This window comes from Rhodnius prolixus, unplaced genomic scaffold (assembly GCF_049639745.1).
Source record: "Rhodnius prolixus isolate KJV_2025 unplaced genomic scaffold, Rpr scaffold_6, whole genome shotgun sequence".
NCBI classification, from domain to species: domain Eukaryota; kingdom Metazoa; phylum Arthropoda; class Insecta; order Hemiptera; family Reduviidae; genus Rhodnius; species Rhodnius prolixus.
The window spans coordinates 25,189,691-25,209,129 of NW_027411634.1; the positions used below are offsets into that span (position 1 = coordinate 25,189,691).

At 33.9% G+C, this 19,439-nt stretch overlaps 1 protein-coding gene across 2 annotated transcripts in view; it reads left to right on the forward strand.

Annotated features, from left to right (window-relative positions):
* LOC141461305 (orexin/Hypocretin receptor type 1) overlaps positions 1-19,439 on the forward strand; it is a 304,429-nt gene that overhangs the window by 149,982 nt on the left and 135,008 nt on the right. The window contains exon 1 of one of the 2 annotated variants that reach the window (XM_074142239.1): positions 19,078-19,252. The exons of the other annotated variant lie outside the window; for it this stretch is intronic. Coding sequence (XP_073998340.1) covers positions 19,226-19,252 — 27 coding nt within the window. The 5' untranslated portion in view covers positions 19,078-19,225. Of the gene's footprint in view, positions 1-19,077; positions 19,253-19,439 lie in introns of those variants that run through there. 2 annotated transcript variants of the gene reach the window in all.

Below are 19,439 nucleotides of genomic sequence, written 5' to 3' on the forward strand. Positions count from 1 at the left end.
GGTTTTTCACAGTAGTATTGTACAGGAATAATCAGCCAGACAACATACTGCAATGGAACGCTAAGCACTTTAAAGAGTGTTCAGCTGATGGAATGAAATATGAGATTTAATTTTGCTTTCGGTCGGAGGTAGAGTTTGGAATTTTTATTTCTGCTTTGGGTTCCTACAGCGAGGGCCGCTTTAATTGAGGTTTATACTCACTCAATTATTTGTACGTTCTACTTCATAATAATTCTAGCATGCTTGAATTTTGTTTCAGTATTATTATTTCTTACATTTATCAGATAATAAAAAGATTATAATCAAAATGGCTGCTGTAAATTATTTTCACTTTTCTTCATTGCCTAGTCAGTCTCTCTGCTCTATTCCCAATTCACGCAGTAGGAAGTTTAGGCTTATAGACGCCAGCTTACAAGCCGGAAGGGATACGCTTATGATCATACAGGGTAAAAAAGCAGATAGAATAAAAACCCAACATTTAAATTTAAAAGGAAATAATTTATAATAATTATTGAAAAAAAAACCTGGCTCAGGTTCATGGAAAATTTCGAAGCAATACTTTAAAAAGTATGAAATTGCAAATCACAACTTTACTATGTTCAATAATGTTTTGTTTTTGGCAAATCTAAATTCAAACCAAGCACCTTCTCAAAGCCATTGTTAGATAATTTCCATAGACAAAAAGGTAACTCCACACTAATGTGGTCCTATTAGTTGACCACTGATGTCTTATTAGAGCATGGCATCCTCATAAGGTCGTGCGAATGGCAGCCTTCAACAATTGACAGTAAAATGTTTAGACATCCTAACCTTATCTCGTTTATCCAAAAGTCCAATAGCAACTGAAGGACGAAATCTTTAACTAATCTCATTTGTCAAAGGTGACAATCTTCACGGTGATTACTTCCTAACCAGAACGACACAGTGTTGAAAGCCTTTCTTAGATAAGGATTTCCATACTCGAATCCTGAAAGAATGGTTTCCTTTCTTATTCTCTAGATTCGATAAAAATTGATTACTTTGATAAAAAAAATCTTCACACAAAATTAATTTTCACTATATGAACACTGTGTCGAAAAACGTCGTCTTTGATTGGCATTATTTCTTTACACATTAAAATAATTTACTATTTCGGTTGTGTAAATAGATTATAAAGGTTTCAATCCAGTGAGTGTACTCCTTCAAGGTAGTGCTATTCTTTTCGAATGTAGTGCTTAGAGGCGAGTACATCGTCTCGGCCATATCTGAACCCTAAGATGGATAATCCTGTCTCCTCTTCAGTGATAATTATTCTACACTGGAGGATATGTAATCCTACTAACAAATAATCCAAATTATTCTTTAGCCGGCGAAACCTGAATCATAAGATGGACAAACCTTTCACTATTCTCTAACAAGGTGAGAATTATTTATTTCTACAATAGTTCATTCGCAATTAATATATTTAACAAAAGTTATACTTCGTATATATCTTTTCTAGGGCATTATAAATTCTTGGGCAAAGGGTAATTATGAAACCAAATTAAATGTGTACAATTAGTAGTATATAATAATCCTCACCTCTCATTTCCCACTTAAGTTGATTGATCCAACTTTCAAGCCTTACAATCCCTCAGGAAGCTCATCCTCTTTCTAAATAAACTCTTCACTCTATGTTGGACCTTTCTTAATTGGTCCATAGATGGTGGAGTAGCCCTTTCACTCTGATGAAATGTAGATTCTCTTGTTTCGCTCCGTTAACCCAAACTTTCACTTGTCACCCATCCCATAAACTCTTAATGGCCAATGTTGAAGTCCTGCCCGGCTCATCTTGCTATAAATTTATTGCGTAAGTAAATTAGAAACTTTGAAACTAAATAAATCGATAAATTTCAATACTATTAGCTTTCAACATTAATGTTCTCTAGTATAAGCTTATTTAAGTTTATAATACTCGATGGTATCCGTAATATCCATGTATTTATTACTACTAGAAACAATTTCAGTAAAAAACATTTATTGATTTTTAAATGTAAATGATTTCATACTTTTGCACATTCATTCTTATTATAGAGCTATAACTTAATATTTTTTTTTTTAACTTGGGCGCTTTAAAGAAAAACGATAAGATTCAATTAATTACTTTAGGGGATAACAAAATCTTCTTTACTTTGGTTAAAATAAACTTTTCTATTAAGGGAATGAGGAAATAATTTCTATTTAGATAATAATAACACCGAACCCCATTCTATATTCTTAAAATCTTCCTTCAGTACTTTCTCTTGACGAGTACTTTCAAAAACTTTTACAACTTGTTAATTCTGGCCTGATTTTACGAAATCACTTACAAATTTAAACTCAAGGATTAACAAAGTTTCACTCCAGTTGGAACAAGTTAAATGTTTCGGGCTGATAGGCTGAAAAAGTTGTGAAAAAGAAATTATAAACAAAATGTGAATTTGTAGGTCTTCCATCATTTCTCTGTCTCGCTATAAAAGAATATCTAATGGAAGGAACGAAAAGAATAAATTACCACAGTAAGTTTTTACCTGAGCAGTAATCTAGTAAACGGAAGTATAAGTATTGTGCGAGTGAAGGAGAAACCCTCTCTTTTTCTCAAGAAAATGCATTTCCTTGCCCATCTTCAGTGGATGGGAGCTGAAAAAGAATGTAATTAACATAAGACAGAACTTCAGAGATCATTGATATTATGCATTCACACAACCCAACCGTTCGTTATGCTAAATTCTAAGCTCTAACATGATCATCGGCATATCATTTCATACCGCTAACTTCTCCACACGATTATCTTATCTTAAATACTAATTTCAGTCTTAATCTATTCAACTTAGTTATTATAATTAATTTAGAATTAGTCTACATTATTTAATATTAGTGTTGCAGCACTTTAGTTTATCCATAGTCAAATTTACTCTCCTTAAATTTACATAACTTCACACAAAACTATCAACAATTCTTAAATTTATCCAAAAGTGCATTACGTAAATAATGAATGTTGAAAATATCAGATTTTATAAAAACTTAGTCAGTTCTGAGGAGTATTACTTACTGTATGGCTCTTTGGTCTTCTAAAGACTTGCGACATTCTTTAATCACCCGCAGTCATCCATTTCTGTCTTCGGTTCTTTGACTTTATCTTCTCACTCCAAAGTTTCTGATGTCGTCCTCAACCATCATCCAATTTCCACTTTTGCTAACAAAGCTCACAGTACTGGATTCAATTAATAGAATATCCTGAAAATTATTTTGCGAGATTCTTTTTTCAATAATTTTATAAAAGCTTCATTTTTCCTTATTCTTTTAATATTAGTGTTTAGACATTTGTTTTATAAATTTCTGTAGCTACAAATAAAATGGAAAAACTGCCTCCTTCCAGGTATAATATTTCCCTTTTTCTGCCCATACTCCATAGTTATTATAGGTAGAGAAAGAATTTTGAATTAAGAGTACTTCCAACTCCACCAAGCGAATAAAAGTGGATAAATCATAGCCGAGCGAATCAAGACGTCGTATTAGAGGATCATATCTTCTCACTAAAAGAAAGATTAAATAAAACAGATGGTATCCCGAAGGAATTTTTACATTTTTCTCTTTTTTACATTTTTTCCGAATAAGGCATGTATAATTTTTCTTCATTATTCCTTTTGATGAAAATTCTTCTTTGTGTTATAGTTTATTGTTATTTACTTATTCAGACATAATTTTTAATAATTCATAAATGTTTTTAGAGTTAAAAGTGTTGGTTTGTAATGAATGTGAGCAACACTGTATTAAGAAGGTGTTGGCGCCTTTTTATATTACTTCTATGGGTGCGTTCCACTTGGCGACCACAACGACCACGACCACGACCGCGATTTTGCCCGTTCCACTTGCTTGTGAGCGTTGCGATCGAAAACCCAAGTGGAACGGACTGTGGGCGTTTTAACCGTTCATGTAAACATTACATATGGCGGCCTTGAAAATAAGTTAGAAGCTTGAAGAGGTTATTTTTTTAATTTTAACTCCGTTTATAAGCAGTTATAATAAACGTTATTAATTATTGGTAAAGTTGACTTATATTAAAAATATATATATAATTCAATTTTTATATTAAATTTTAGTGGAGTATTTATAAAATTTACGTTTAAATAAAATTAAAATGTCTTTTGTGGCAACAGTTGGATACTTATTAATAATGCTTTAGAAAGTTCTTTATCTATTTCCGATTAGAGTGGAATGCAATTTTACAAATTCGCAATGATAAAAAGCGAAAACTTAGGCCACGTATTATTAGCTATCAGAGTAATTGATCTTTATTCAGATGAAGAATTTAAAAGTTATTTCAGGTAAATGATTTTGTGTTATTCAGTGATTTAGTATGTAAAGGGATAAGTAATTATTTATTTATTTATTTTTTGTAGACTTTCGAGAAACACATTCTATTATTTACATGAAATAATACTTTCATTTAGATGAGATAATTTTTTCGGACGCCATATTTTGTTTTAAAAATTGCGCCAACTCTGAACGCCCACTTCGACCCAGCTTTTAAGGTGGGGCGTTGTGGTCGTTGTGTGGGCGAAAATAATGACGTCATTAGTGACGTTTTCGCCACGACCACAACGACCGCGGTCGCTAAGTGGAACGCCTGAAAGTATGTTTTGGTCGTTGTGGTCGCCAAGTGGAACGCACCCTATGGAAATAACTTTTAAATTCTTCATTTGAATAAAGATCAATTACTCTGATAGCTAATAACACGTGGCCTAAGTTTTCGCTTTTTATCATTGCGATTTTGTAAAATTACATTCCACTCTAACCGGAACTAGATAAAGAACTTTCTAAAGCATTATTAATAAATATCCAACTGTTGCCACAAAAGACATTTTAATTTTATTTAAACGTAAATTTTATAAATACTCCACTAAAATGTAATATAAAAAATTGAATTATATATATTCTTTTAATATAAGTCAACTTTACCAATAATTAATAAAGTTTATTATAACTGCTTATAAATGGGGTTTAAATTAAAAAATAACCTCTTCAAGCTTCTAACTTATTTTCGAGGCCGCCATATGCAATGTTTACATGAACGGTTAAAACGCCCACAGTCCGTTCCACTTGGGTTTTCGATCGCAACGCTCACAAGCAAGTGGAACGGCCAAAATCGCGGTCGTGGTCGTGGTCGTTGTGGTCGCCAAGTGGAACGCACCCAATGTGTGTGCTTCTAATGGCGTCTTATGAAAAATATATGACTCGTGGTTTCCACATTTGTGTTTACTTTCATCAACCCTTTTTATATTCTAACAAAAAGTACTTGAGAATTATAAATTTTAAAAAATTATTCGAATACGGACTATGTGTGGTAGCAGCATATTATAAATTTAAAAGCTTAAATTTAAATTACACTTTTGAGTCTTTCTAAAAATTTATTTTTGAGGGTGGGGGTATGCTGAAACGTCAATTATTGCCATAATCACTACTTTAAGAAGGAGCGTATTAATTATTTAATGTACTTCTGCGTTTACTAATTAAGTAAGTGAAATTATTTATCTATTTTTATGGGCGGTTAAGAGCTGGTTAGAGTTAAAGAAATGTTCGAATACTTGATATATACCTTTAGAAATTAATCAACAGCAATCCTCTCCCTTCACAAAGTCCCAGTGCTTACATATCGCTCATGTAGAATCCCTTGAGCCTGAGCTAAACCAATAAATGTAGTTACATTACAAGCTGCCCAAGGCGAACTACTCTTCCGCAAGTTTATTTTTAGCACATTTCTCTTCTCACTACAGATTGGGTTAAGTCCCTGAAGTCTCTTCTTGGACAAACGCCTAACCTGGAATCTATAAACTAAACTTAAACGTAAAGAACTAGACAGACGATTCAAATTTCTCTCTTAGACTTATTGACAAACGATAGAAACTTTCATTAAACAACAATCTACTGATCTGCAAATGAAACTCAAACCTGTCTGGACATACCAGTCTAGGGCTCAGTCAAAGCTTTTAATATCTACAGAATCTAATCTTTTCAATCAAACATTCCTTCCTTTAAATCGCTAATCCACTAGTTTCTTAGTCTATGTTGCGCCGTGATCTTTCCTTGTTTCCTAGGTTTCTGGAGCTGCAAGATCCTACTAAGTTCCACGTTTCTGTTTCCTCACTTAAAGATAAAATGATTACAGATCAAGATAATATAAAGCAAGCATCTCATTATATAACAGAGGCAAGAACAGAATTTTTCTAATCTATATTACATGATTTTTTCGTTCCTTCTTACTTGTTGTGAAGTATCGCTCTTTGTAAGTAATTTTCAGTCATTTGTGTTTTGTATTAGCTTGTAATTAAATACTTCTGACTTTCTTTTTAAATCTCAGCAGCTATTATCATATCATATAATCCTACTTATCAGATTGCTTCTTCTAAATTGTCTACTATTTCTCTAAATTTCTTCTATTTCCTCTGTTTACCCAATTCTCACCAGTAAACCCGTAAGGAAATATAATTGCTCCCTCATTATATTACATTACACGGCTTCTCTTCCTCTACCACCAAATAAAATTAACTAAATTTAGTCGACGACGCAATCCTCTACTATCATTTTAATCCAGTTATACCAACCAAATCCCTACAGAATATAAGCCAATGGAACAAATTTTACGACATATTCACTCAGTTTCGAAAATTTCTCCTTGAATTCTCCTGAATTAAGTTCCTATTCCTACAAAAAAAATACTGTGCGATACGTCGGTTTTTACCTTAAAAAGAGACGAAATGTAAAAAAACTCAACCAGAAGTACTAAATGCTGAACGCTCAAATCTAAACTGATTCCAAAGTTTTCTATAAAAAAAATTCTGTAGAAAAATTTCCGTTTTATTGAAGCAATCATATCATCCATTCCGACCTGCGAATCCCAATTATTCTTGAACTTGCGATTTAAAGACCCCTTAAGATTGAAAAAGTTAGTTTCTAAAAAATGCAGTGCGTGTGAGAGATTTTATTAGTAAAAAAAACCGCTAATCTATAGAATAGCTCCCCGGAGGTGTGGCCTGTTTATTTTTAGGGGGTGGGAAGTACAGCGCACCTACCGGTGAAAATTTAAACTACTTCCCGCCAATGAACTGTTTCGGATTGTGCGAATTTCGTAACGCTTATGTTTCGCGCGCATGCGCAGTACACTTACTGCATAGTAACTGCTTCCTTTTTAATGTATTATAAGTTCCCGCGAGTGCCCTGTTTGTGATTTGAGGTGCCTTTTTTTTGTAACTTTATGAGCATGAGCGTTTTAAATTTGCAGTTTTTTTAAAAAATTAAAGCATGATTGTAGTGTGAGTGAGGATGGAGTAATGAATGTTTTAAAATTTTGTATGGATGTTGGTTTGATCAGTAGGAGATATGTATGTCCGAAGTGTGGATGTGATATGAAAATAACAAAAAAAAATAGTGCGATTGATAAGTATGGTTGGAGGTGCCGAGGCTATTCGGCCCCGCCAAGTATACCCTCCTCAGGAAAAGGACTCCACAGAATAAGGTAAGTTTCTTTTGTGTTGTTCTGTGTAATTATTGTAATGAATCTTGTGACACAAATTAAAAAATTGAGGGTGATTAGGTAGGTTAGGAGGGGGTAAGAAAAAAATCAGGGGGTGTGGGGGGCGAAGCCCCCCATTAAGAAATAAATAATTCGAAGTGATTCTGATTCGCTGTTACCATATAACCCGCTAGATTTAAGTGTAAATATAAAATAAAGAAATAGTTTTATATTTATATTTGAATATGGCGGGTTCTATAGTAACAGCGAATCAGAATCACTTCGAATTAGGCCACGCCTCCGGGGAGCTATTCTGAAGATTTACCAAAAAAACTACTTTAATTAGATGTATCGATTTGTTGTACACTCTTTGTTGTTCTATAATATTTATTAACAGTTATAATGAAGAAAATTCATTAGAGGCACTTCTGTGCGTGGAGGAGAAAGCAGGCTTTCTGATCGCTTGATAAAATGTGTATTTTTCTTTACACTTGTACTTGCATTGTACGACACAAAGGGCCATGTTCAAAAGTGTCACTAAAATTTTGGTTTTTAAGAAATATTTAATTTAAAACTCAAGAATTGCAATAAGAGAACATCGTGCGAGCATTCGAACAAATAATTCTTCTATGTAAATATGAAATTCACTTTATATACAATATATTTATTTATTTTTGTATTTGGTCCATTGGATTTCACATGTTTGTTTCTCTATGGCGTATTGAATTATTGAATTCTAACCCTCATATGTTAGGCTAAAGTGCTGATATTGAAGCATGATAACATACGAAATGTTATTTTTCAATAGTATTGCCTTCACCTCTTTTATTTTTATTTTTTAAAAAAAGAAAAAATACCTTCACTTTTTATCAATTCCATGTCCAACAAAGTTAAGTAAAATATTATCGGAAGAATTTCCATAAAATTTCTTGTTATTGGAAATAATGAAAGTAATCATATTATATGCTGAAATATTTATTTCATATATGATGCCTTTATCAACGTAATGTGACCGCCAATTGAGTCAACAAGTTACAGATTGGCTTAGCCAAAGTAAAGTGGCATATTGTATAGCCCTAAGGTTTCCCACAAGATCGATACAATTCCCTTAGGGATCCTTATGCATGGACTTTACTGTTTATGAGCAAATTACATTGATCCACTGGTGTAAGCACGTACACATTGCAGGTTAAGTCACAGGGAGGCTTAACTACTAATCTTCGAAAATGAATTCTAAGTTCTAACTGGAATTGCATCCTTGGAAACGGTTTTTTTTATTAAAGTTTGTTTAAAAAGCATTTTTTCTAATTTTAATAATCACCCGATTGGTGTATGCTCCAAAAATATATATAATATACAAAATTTTATCTAAATAGAATATACGTACCAACAAAATCAACAAAGGACTAAGCTAAGAGAAAAATATATCAAATCCATTATTTAGAGTTCCGTTCTTGATGAATTTTATCAACGCTTAAAGTGCGTCAAACATTTCTCAAAGAACCACATTTTGCATTAGATATTATTAATTAAAAATACTGCAACCAATGCACATTCATATCCATCTTAAACTTTCTAGGCTATTGCATATTAACTATTAATTATTTAAACTAAATTTGCTCCGAAAACATATGTAGTACTTATTTTTATAAACAATGTAAGTTTTTTTCCTTCATTACCATAAAAATGTTGGTGATTTATTTCAGTAGTGATGTATGGTTTCCCGAGAGAACGTTAACAATACTGTGTATAATAATGGTAGACTTTAAGAAAATGATCAGTAAAGGAGTTTTGACAGCCGATCGCTTGATAAAATGTGTACTTTCTTTGGAACATGAAATACATTGTACGACACAAAGGATCAGTTTCAGCACTACTTATAGAGGGAGGCTTACTGGATATTGGAAGTAGTGAACATTGTTCAGGGAAGCTGGCATCATTGACGATATTTTTAATATAATCTCTCTCTCTTTTTTTAGCTTTACTTTTTGTAAAACATTTTTGAACAAAAAACATCCACAATTTTCTAATTGATTTTAGCTTTGATTTAATCTGTAGTGGCACCCATGTTTATCATGAAGATGGATGCAAGTTCGAAACCAATCTAGGTTGCAGTAAAAGTGGTTGCTCTAAAGGATAAAATCAAATTTTATCTTTTAACCAGTGCGGACCAAATTTTCAATAATTATTTTTAATACAATAAACCTACATTTTGCATTCACATTGTTTCATAGCACATCTCCGCACTGGTTTCCGAGCTGCGTCGAAATGAAACTTATGTTTGGTTAATGGATTAGAAGTGGTGCCTGACTTCATGAAAAAATCACTCGTTTTTATGTAAAAAATTCATTGTATCATCTGCATGAAATGCAAATAACTAACGCTTGCAAAGTACCGATGAAACAGTCGGTGAACTAAAAATCTCACTTAGAAAGGTAACCATTATTCAGGGGCACATTTTGTGTATCTCAAAACGGTTCTTCCAGGTAAAATTCGAAATTAAAAACTTCGTTAAAAGTCGCATTACTTCTTCTTATCTAGAATTTAGATAAGATAGAAATCTAATTAATCGATATTTATTTTTATTTCAAATTATTATCTTTGATTTACAGTTTACGATAAGTGATAAATAAGTTTTACATGCCAAAATAAATTAGCAAATGTCCATATTGTTGCATACCAAAACAAACTGTCAAGCCAAATTGTTTTTTAAAACCCCATTAGATGTTATAGCATTATGAATTCGACAATTTATTGATAATACGTCAAAGATCCAATCCGTGAAGCAGTTATTTCAGGTAGGAATTGATAACTACAAGAAATACTGTGTGCACTTTGATTATATACTTATATTTAGAGAGTGAGATGGTTAGGTGTAACTACCAGATACTATAAAAATATATCTATCTATATATTTACCATTACCTGTGTCAACTTATGTATTTCGATTTCAGCCAGCCAATCCATGCTATTCCCTAATCCCTTGAGATAGAACCTGTAACAAGTACAACCAATTTTCAGGTTCCTAGAATATCAACACGATTATTAGAAGATAATTTTTCCTTCGCAACATATCGTTAAATAATTTATCTTATATTTGATATATCTTTGTTCAGTTAAAAATGATTATTAGCTGTTTTCTCATAAAAACGACTGTTTAAAATACTTGACCAAGCAGAATAGAAACCTAATATATGTTAATAATAACTTCTATTGCATTGTTTATATTATCGGGTAAAGAAAAACAAAAAGAATTCTCAAATATAACGGAAATCGTTCAAAAAACTCCACCATTTAATGATAAAGACTTCTCCTTTATTAAGTATTTATTTTTAATATATATATTTATATTGATTGATTGTAATTAATTGTGAATAATTTTGAAATCAACCATAATGTACCCCGTAAGAATTTCCATCAAGTTCTGTTTTCCCCTAATTAACAGTTTAATTTTAGAAAATAAATTAATTCAGTTTATTTTAATTTAAATGCAAAATGTCACAATTCAGATTTTAACAAAATATTATTTACATAAACTAAAAATCCCTCATCACACCTCTGATATCTCTCCTTACAACTGTCGTTTCCAGACTCCTTCCTAACCAATCTCCTTAATGGCTCTTTCACAACACTCTCTTACCATCATCCTCTGGAATTCTAATGGACTGACTAACCGCAGACATGAACTAGAAATATTACTACGAGACAAACGTATTGACATCGCCCTTATAACTGAGACGCACTTCACTGACAGATCAAGATTTTTCATCCCAGGATACACGACTTACAAGACCAATCACCCTGACGGAACTGGACACGGAGGAACTGCAATACTTATTCGAACTTCTTTACAACATTTCTTAATACCCTACAACGCTACACCCTTCCTACAATCTACAGTAGTCTCTTTACTGACAGAGCCCTTCTCCTACACTTTTGCAGCTGTTTACTGTCCTCCTAACCACAATATCCATCAAAACGATTTCTCATCCTTTCTCTCTTCTCTTGGGTCTCGTTTCATATGTGGTGGCGATTACAACGCTAAGCATCCGAGTTGGGGCAGCCGGGTGGCGAATCCGAGAGGTCGAACTCTTTGCACTATCCTCAATCAAAATAGTTACATTTCCTTATCCCCTTCTCAACCGACTTACTGGCCAACTTCTCCTCGCAAAAGACCTGACCTTCTTGACTTCTTTATCTGTTCTAATATTACCTCTTTACACACTGACATACAAACATTAAACGACTTGTCTTCAGATCATAGCCCCGTCATTCTAACCCTTGACATTCACCCGAAACAAGCTCTTCCCCGACAAACCCTAATAAACGGAACTATTGACTGGGACTTATTTCGAGAAACTCTTGACGAAAAACTGAACTTAAATGTGTCCTTAAAAACTCCTCAACAACTAGACGATAACGTGGCATACTTGACTACCGCTATTCAGCAAAGTATTTGGCATTCTACTCAACGGACTTCACATAACAGAACTGCACCATTACCTCTCAATCTACCTCTTCACTTGAGAGAACTGATAACGCGCAAACGTCGCGCTAGAGCTCTTTGGCATCGCACCAGATATCCCTCTCACAAAAGACTGTTTAACCAACTTACTAGAGAACTGACAACAAAACTAAGGGACTACTTTAACGACCAATTCTCTGATTATACACAATCACTTACAACTGAAGACAACTCTCTGTGGACAGCAACCAAAAGAATTCTCAAATACAGAAAAACTTCTCACCCACTAAGACGCCCGGACAATTCTTGGGCTAAATCCGACGAAGAGAGAGCCCAGTACTTTGCCGAACATCTTTCTACAGTCTTCACTCCTCATCCCGACGTACAAGACTTACAACATACTGAAAATATTCTCAAAGAACTGGAAATCCCTCTACAACTTTCACCTCCTCCTAAGCCATTCACTCCTAAAGACATCATGGACGTAATCAACTGTCTTCCCAAAAAGAAAAGTCCGGGCTATGATCTGATTACTGCTAACATCCTTTTACAACTCTCCAGGAAAGCAATAGTATTTCTAACTACTCTCTATAATGCTGTACTTCGAACCACTTACTTTCCTATTCTCTACAAATTCTCTTCTGTAACAATGATCCCTAAACCAAATAAACCTTCTCATTTCCCCAACTCTTACCGACCAATCAGCCTTCTACCCATCCTGGGGAAAGTCCTCGAAAAACTTCTACTACTCCGCCTCCAAACTGAAATAGCCCCTTTAAATATCATTCCTGACCATCAGTTCGGTTTTCGGAGTTGCCACTCGACTGTTCTCCAAGCACATCGAGTAGTTGATGTAATCGCTACTTCCCTTGAATTAAAGCAGTATTGCCCGGGTGTCTTCCTTGACATATCTCAGGCATTCGACCGGGTATGGCACGCAGGGCTGCTTTATAAACTCAAACGCCTACTGTCTTCTACCTTTTATCTCATTCTTAAGTCTTATCTCTCCGACCGTTTCTTCCAAGTTAAACAAGGTTCTTCTTCTTCTCTTATCCTTCCAATACTTGCTGGAGTTCCTCAAGGAAGCATTCTAGCCCCCTTACTTTATATTCTCTATACTGCCGACTTACCAACTCACCCGACTACAATTACTTTCACATTCGCCGACGACACTGCAATCCTTTCTCCTCATCTAGATCCTGTAATAGCATGCCGTGCTCTCCAAACTCACCTAAATCTTCTCGAGCCTTGGCTGCAAAAGTGGAGAATCAAAGTGAATGAATCAAAATCTAAATACATAGTATTCACTCTAAACAAGAAAACTCTCCCTCCTCTCTCCTTCCACAATACTTCTATACCAACGACTAACCAAGTACGATATCTCGGACTACATCTTGACAAACGACTGACGTGGAACCCACACACGAGACTCAAACGAATTGACCTCAATCTCCGATATAAAATGTTGAAAAGGCTACTCGACAAACGATCAAAACTGACCCTGACGAACAAACGATCTTTATATACCGCTCTACTTGCCCCAATATGGACGTACGGAATACAACTCTACGGAAGTGCCAAAAAATCGAACATCAACCGACTTCAGACCTTACAATCAAAAATCCTGAGAACAATAGTTAACGCTCCTTTCTACGTCTCCAATCATACAATACACACTGATCTCAATATTCCTCTCGTTTCTGAAATAGCACAATCTCGCTACACAAAACTCCACTCAAATCTACACAGTCATTACAACCCTCTTATCCACAACATGTCTACCACAACACTTCCTTCTAATCCTCATCGCAGACTAAAGCGGCGGTGGCCACGCGACCATCTCAACACAACGCCGACCTCCTAGGATGGTTGCTGTGTAAGCTTGCCAATCAGGCGAACTAACGGCTTCCATCACTGGATGGTCGTCGTTCACTCCACTCACGCCTCTTGGCGCACATGCATATGCGCGCGCGTGTATATAAGTGCATATATGTGCGTGCCCGTGTATTTGCGCCATTTCCTTACTCTCATCCCTTTTGCTTGTTATATCTATTATAGTTGCAAAATAAATAAACAAATTAAAAAAAAAAAAAAAAACATAAACTAAAAAAAAGAATCTACTCCACTCTAATGATCTTAAAATGATTCTATCTATAAATTACCAATTTCCTCGTTGATTATTGTCATTGAGAAATATTGATTGTAACAAGACTTTTTTGTGTTTCTTGGATTTGTCATTCAAATTCAACAAAGATACTAGCATTTTCCTCTCATTTTTCCTATGTGAACCAATTATAGAAGCTTTAATTTTTTTCAAATTGGACAGAGATTGTCCTTGTGAAGAAAAAACCCTAAAATTTGGATTGTCCCTGCGAGGGAAAGTTTGCTGATAAGACTTCCCCTGTTTACAGTTTACTAATCAAGGATAATTTGTGCCTTATTCAGTCTCAATTTTAGTTCAAAGTAAAATATTGAATTGAAATATAATTACAATGTAAATTTAAACTGCGTGAAGGAAATAAATCACTCCCGGGTTAATGTTGCACGATTTTATTGCTATTTAATCGTATCTATAATGAATCCCCATCATTACAATAAGAAATGGGCCGCCAAATCTTAATTCAGTCACTTAGGACGAACATGTTGCTTTATTCAATAAAACAGTCAATGATCGTTTCGGACAATATAAGCTGATCTTAAAGTTTAAAATAAGTTTGCAAGTCTCTATTAATAGTAGATTGAATTTATTTTAAGGTGGACAAAAAGAAGTAAAAGTAGAAGAAGCAAAAATAATAAAACGAGTAGATATTAGAGAGAGACAGAGATAACACGCGATTTAACAAAGGAGACAGATATAAAGGTTAAATGTAGTGAATAATAGAACTGTCATAAAGATGACAGAAAGAAATGTTATTGTTCAGGCTGCTATAGTATAGATGTTATTTAACTTTTATTTAGAGAAACTAGAGACTATTTGGGGAAGTTGGTGCTGTACTGTCGTTAAATCTATTCCCGGAGTTCTTTGTATCAATTAAACCTTGAAGCAATTACAAAGGGACAGTTTAATTTTAGTTTTTATAACGTAAAATAATCTCTGATACGAAATACCTTTTTCGCTTTTTAATTCTGTTCCCTTCAAAATTCACCTATTAGATTTCCTGATATTTTAATCTACTCAAATGGTTAAAATAAATTGAAAAGCAAAGACAATTGCGCAGCTATATTAAGTGAGGTTTAGAATTGCCTTTTCGAGTTTTAGTCTAAGCATTTCTACATTTTTGATGCAATTTAATGTTGAATACTATTTGCTGTAACATTATTTAACAGTTAACCCTAAAATTTAATGAAATAGTCATTTGCACAGAAGAGAAATGTTTTTAAAGAAAAGCTCAGTGTCTAATTCCCGAAATTATGATTAAAAAAAGTGTAATTTTTTTTTGTAAGGCATTTATTAGGGCTAAAAATAACTTTTGTAGATTTTCACTTACCCTATTAATTGCAATTAAATTTTATTAAAACTCTGAATTAGTTTCAGAGGGTAATAGAATTTGCTAAGAGGATAATAGACCTCATTAATCTTACAGTGAATGTTTTACAATATTATACATTTGTTCAAGAAGCGCTCCGCAAAATCTACAAAGAATAATATCAATTGAGAAATTTTTAATCCTAAAGTATGAGCAGGATTATAGACTTCATGTTTTATGAAAACCGAATAGCTGATGACTCAGAAAAGCTTCTCTGAACAGACTTTTACTAACACATATTCTCATCCAATATCAAAAAGATTATCCTGGCCAGTAAACGAGAGTCTACTTATAATATTATATCTTACTTTAAAAAATGCATCATTGTGTCTGGACATAATCTTCCTCAGTTCATTAGTCAATGTATAAATCGTAAGAATATTTCGGAGCCCTGAAAAAAATAATAAATAAAAATAAAATTAAAAAAAAATGCGAACGCTCCAGTGATATTCAGTAAATTTATAGCAAAAAATCTTGCAAACTGGTTTTTGGAGCTGAATGCTATTCACATTGTCCCAATATTTACCAATAATTTTTGCAATAAGTATTTGTTATCCTGCATTGAATTTAGCCACATATTATGATTTTTAAGTGGCCTATCGGTTTTATAAATTATCTTCGCCCTAACTCAGTGTGCTTTCAAAGCTTTTAGGGTGGCCTGACTGTCGGAGAATATTTTTATTGTTCACCTAATATAAAATATAAATAATTATCATAAAGAGGTATTTTCGAATGTCGGATTTGGTTGAAGATACTCCATGTTGCAGGTCATGGGAAATACTGTAATGGCATTGAATGTCAGTGACAGAAATGATATTATGATTTATACAATAGGCAAGAATCATACTACCGGAGGCCATTATAAAAAAGGAAATACGTAGATCAGCCTGATTTTAAAAAAAGTTCAAAGAAAGTGAACCGCATTCAATTCTGTGGCTTCTCAAACTAGATTCACTTTTTTCGACTTCGTTAACGATAGAAATTACCTCTTCACTAAGTATGAATTTTTTTCTAATTTAGTAAAAAATGTATTTTTTTATATAATATATATATACATACAAGGTGTGTTCAAAAAGTAACGGGAATTTTCGTTTTTTGAAAAAAATATTTATTTATTCATCTACATAATATTGTCGCCTTCAAAGTAGTCCCCTTCGCATACAATACACTTGTGCCAGCGCTTTTTCCAATCCTCGAAACACTTCTGAAACTCGATCTTTGTGATAGCTTTCAGCTCTTTCAGCGATTCGCTTTTAATGTCATCTATGCTTGTAAAACGACGGCCTTTTAATGTTCTCTTTATGTTTGGAAATAGAAAAAAGTCACATGGAGCCATGTCTGGCGAATATGGAGGCTGGGGCATCGTTAAAGTTTTGTTTTTGGCCAAAAATTCACGAACAAGCAATGAAGTGTGAGCAGGTGCATTATCGTGGTGCAAAATCCATGAATTGTTTTGCCACAAATCCGGGCGTTTTTTTCGGATTGCTTCACGCAAACGGCGTTGAACTTGTAGGTAGTACTCCTTATTGATTGTTTGACCTTGTGGCAAGAATTCATGATGCACTATGCCATTAAAATCGAAGAACACAGTGAGCATAACCTTCACATTCGACCGCACTTGTCGAGCCTTTTTCGGTCTTGGCGATCCAGAATGCCTCCACTGGGACGATTGAGCCTTAGTTTCGACATCATATCCGTAAACCCATGTTTCGTCACCTGTTATAACACGTTTCAGTAGATCCGCATCGTTGTCGACTTCATTGAGTGACTCTTGAGCAACTTCCATTCTCCGCTGTTTTTGTTCGAAATTCAACAATTTTGGAACAAATTTTGCTGCCACACGTTTCATACCCAAAACATCCGAAAAAATTTCATGGCATGAGCCAATTGATATGGCAACATCATCAGCGACTTCTCTGATTGTGATTCGGCGATCGTTCATAACCATTTCTTTCACTTTTTTCACGTTTTCATCGGTTGTTGATGTGCTTGGACGTCCAGGTCGTTCGTCATCTTCAACGTTTTCGCGGCCATCTTGGAAACGCTTACACCACTCGTAAATCCTTGTTTTACTCATAGCAGACTCTCCATATGCCTTTATTAACATTTCACGCACTTTATTACACTTTATTTCATTTTTTACGCAAAATTTAATACAAATTCTTTGATCCATTTTTTTTAACAAACAAAAATCGCCAAGCTCGAAAATCACGTCTAACCTTAACGGCTGCCACTTAAGAAGTAAACAATGAATATTACTGAAAATTTTATCGTACTTCAGGGGCATGTGTACCAACATAATAAAAAAAAAAAATTTACAATCAGACTCTCCAAACCCGCGAAATTTAAAAATTCCCGTTACTTTTTGAACACACCTCGTATATGTTATATACTCGTATTTAGTAACTCTACATAAAAATATAGTTTAATGAATGATAAGTCCTTTCTAAGGTCTCATGGGTATTAAATATTCATTATCAAAACAAAAAACGGTTGGGATAATTAAAAGTTGCTGCATTAAAAATATCTTCAAAGTCTAAATACATCATTAGAAGTTGAATCTTATAACTAGAGAATGTCAAGTGAGGAAATTCTTTTACTGCTAACTTTTAATGCAAAAGTATAATAATAGTTGTAGCAGTGGACACTATCTTTGTGATAAATGTCACGTAAACCATGAACTCAGTAGGAAATAAATACCAGAGAGGAATAGCTCATCATAAATCATACAACTATTAAGGTTAAGTGAAGCTGGTTCCATTTCTTGGTGTTGTGTCATTTTTGGTGAGACTTCCTTCGAACAAAATTTACTGTTTAAGCTGTCCAGAGATTCTTCATTGTACTTCATCTTTCGTATTATTTATTTATTAGTGTGTATGTTTCGTGCGTAACCTTTAAGACAGCCAACAGATCAAGACCACCATTAGAGGAATTTCTAACAGAACTCTTTACATTCTCCTCGTGGTTCACACGAGTGAAATTAGTGAGTGGCCAAGTTGTTAAATCTCTTATCGGAGATGAGTATCTTTCCGCAACTTTAATTATTGCTGTCAAACAGTATCAAATAAAAATTACAAATATAAAAATTAAATTAAAAGCAATAAAAATGGAAATATTGGCGTCCCATTTTTGATTCGCCATTATTTGTGCGCTACTGTAACCTCAAGTATAAAAACTTATAGCTTAAATCCAATAAATGAATACAATAAGTTTTATTTTTAAAAATTTTGGCACCTCTATACTATTTAACCATAGTTATTGTCGGAATGAATGTATTGTAAAGGAGAACATCTGTAGTAATGTTTTTTAAACATACAAAAGTAAAATTTAACAATTTTTTTGACAAGGTACCTCTATTAAGATTTGCTAAGCAGCAATTATACTTACTTAACAGTAAACTGTCCCCGCCTATGTTCTTTTTCTTCGAGCTCTTTTATCTTTTATCACCTTGCACCATGCTCTGCACGCTACACCGTCCAAGCCACACTAACTTCTATCCCCTCTTAAACTTCTCTCTCCCACTACATAACTTCGGCAACATTTTAATACACTATGTTCGCCATGACATCCTCCGAATTGCACTAGTGCAATTCATTTACTGCTAGTGTGCTAGTGCAGTATCATTAACTACTACAGTTCTTAGCTACAGTTCAATTGGAGTCATTTCTTAGAGACAAGAGGACACTTTCCCTAGGCAGTGCCTTCTTTAAACTTTACTTGCTAATGGCGTTGACAATCCTTATTGCGCTGGTAAGTGATACAGATTTTGGGTTAGGATTGGGCTGCTTTCATCTACGCCAATCGGTCTGAATATTCCATATCTTTGCAATGTGATGAAGACCACAGCAAAACCCAGTAATCGTAATTAAGTCGCGTTTTATTCAGGTATATGTTTAAAGTAAATGCATAATATTTATAAAATGAATTATAAGAAAAA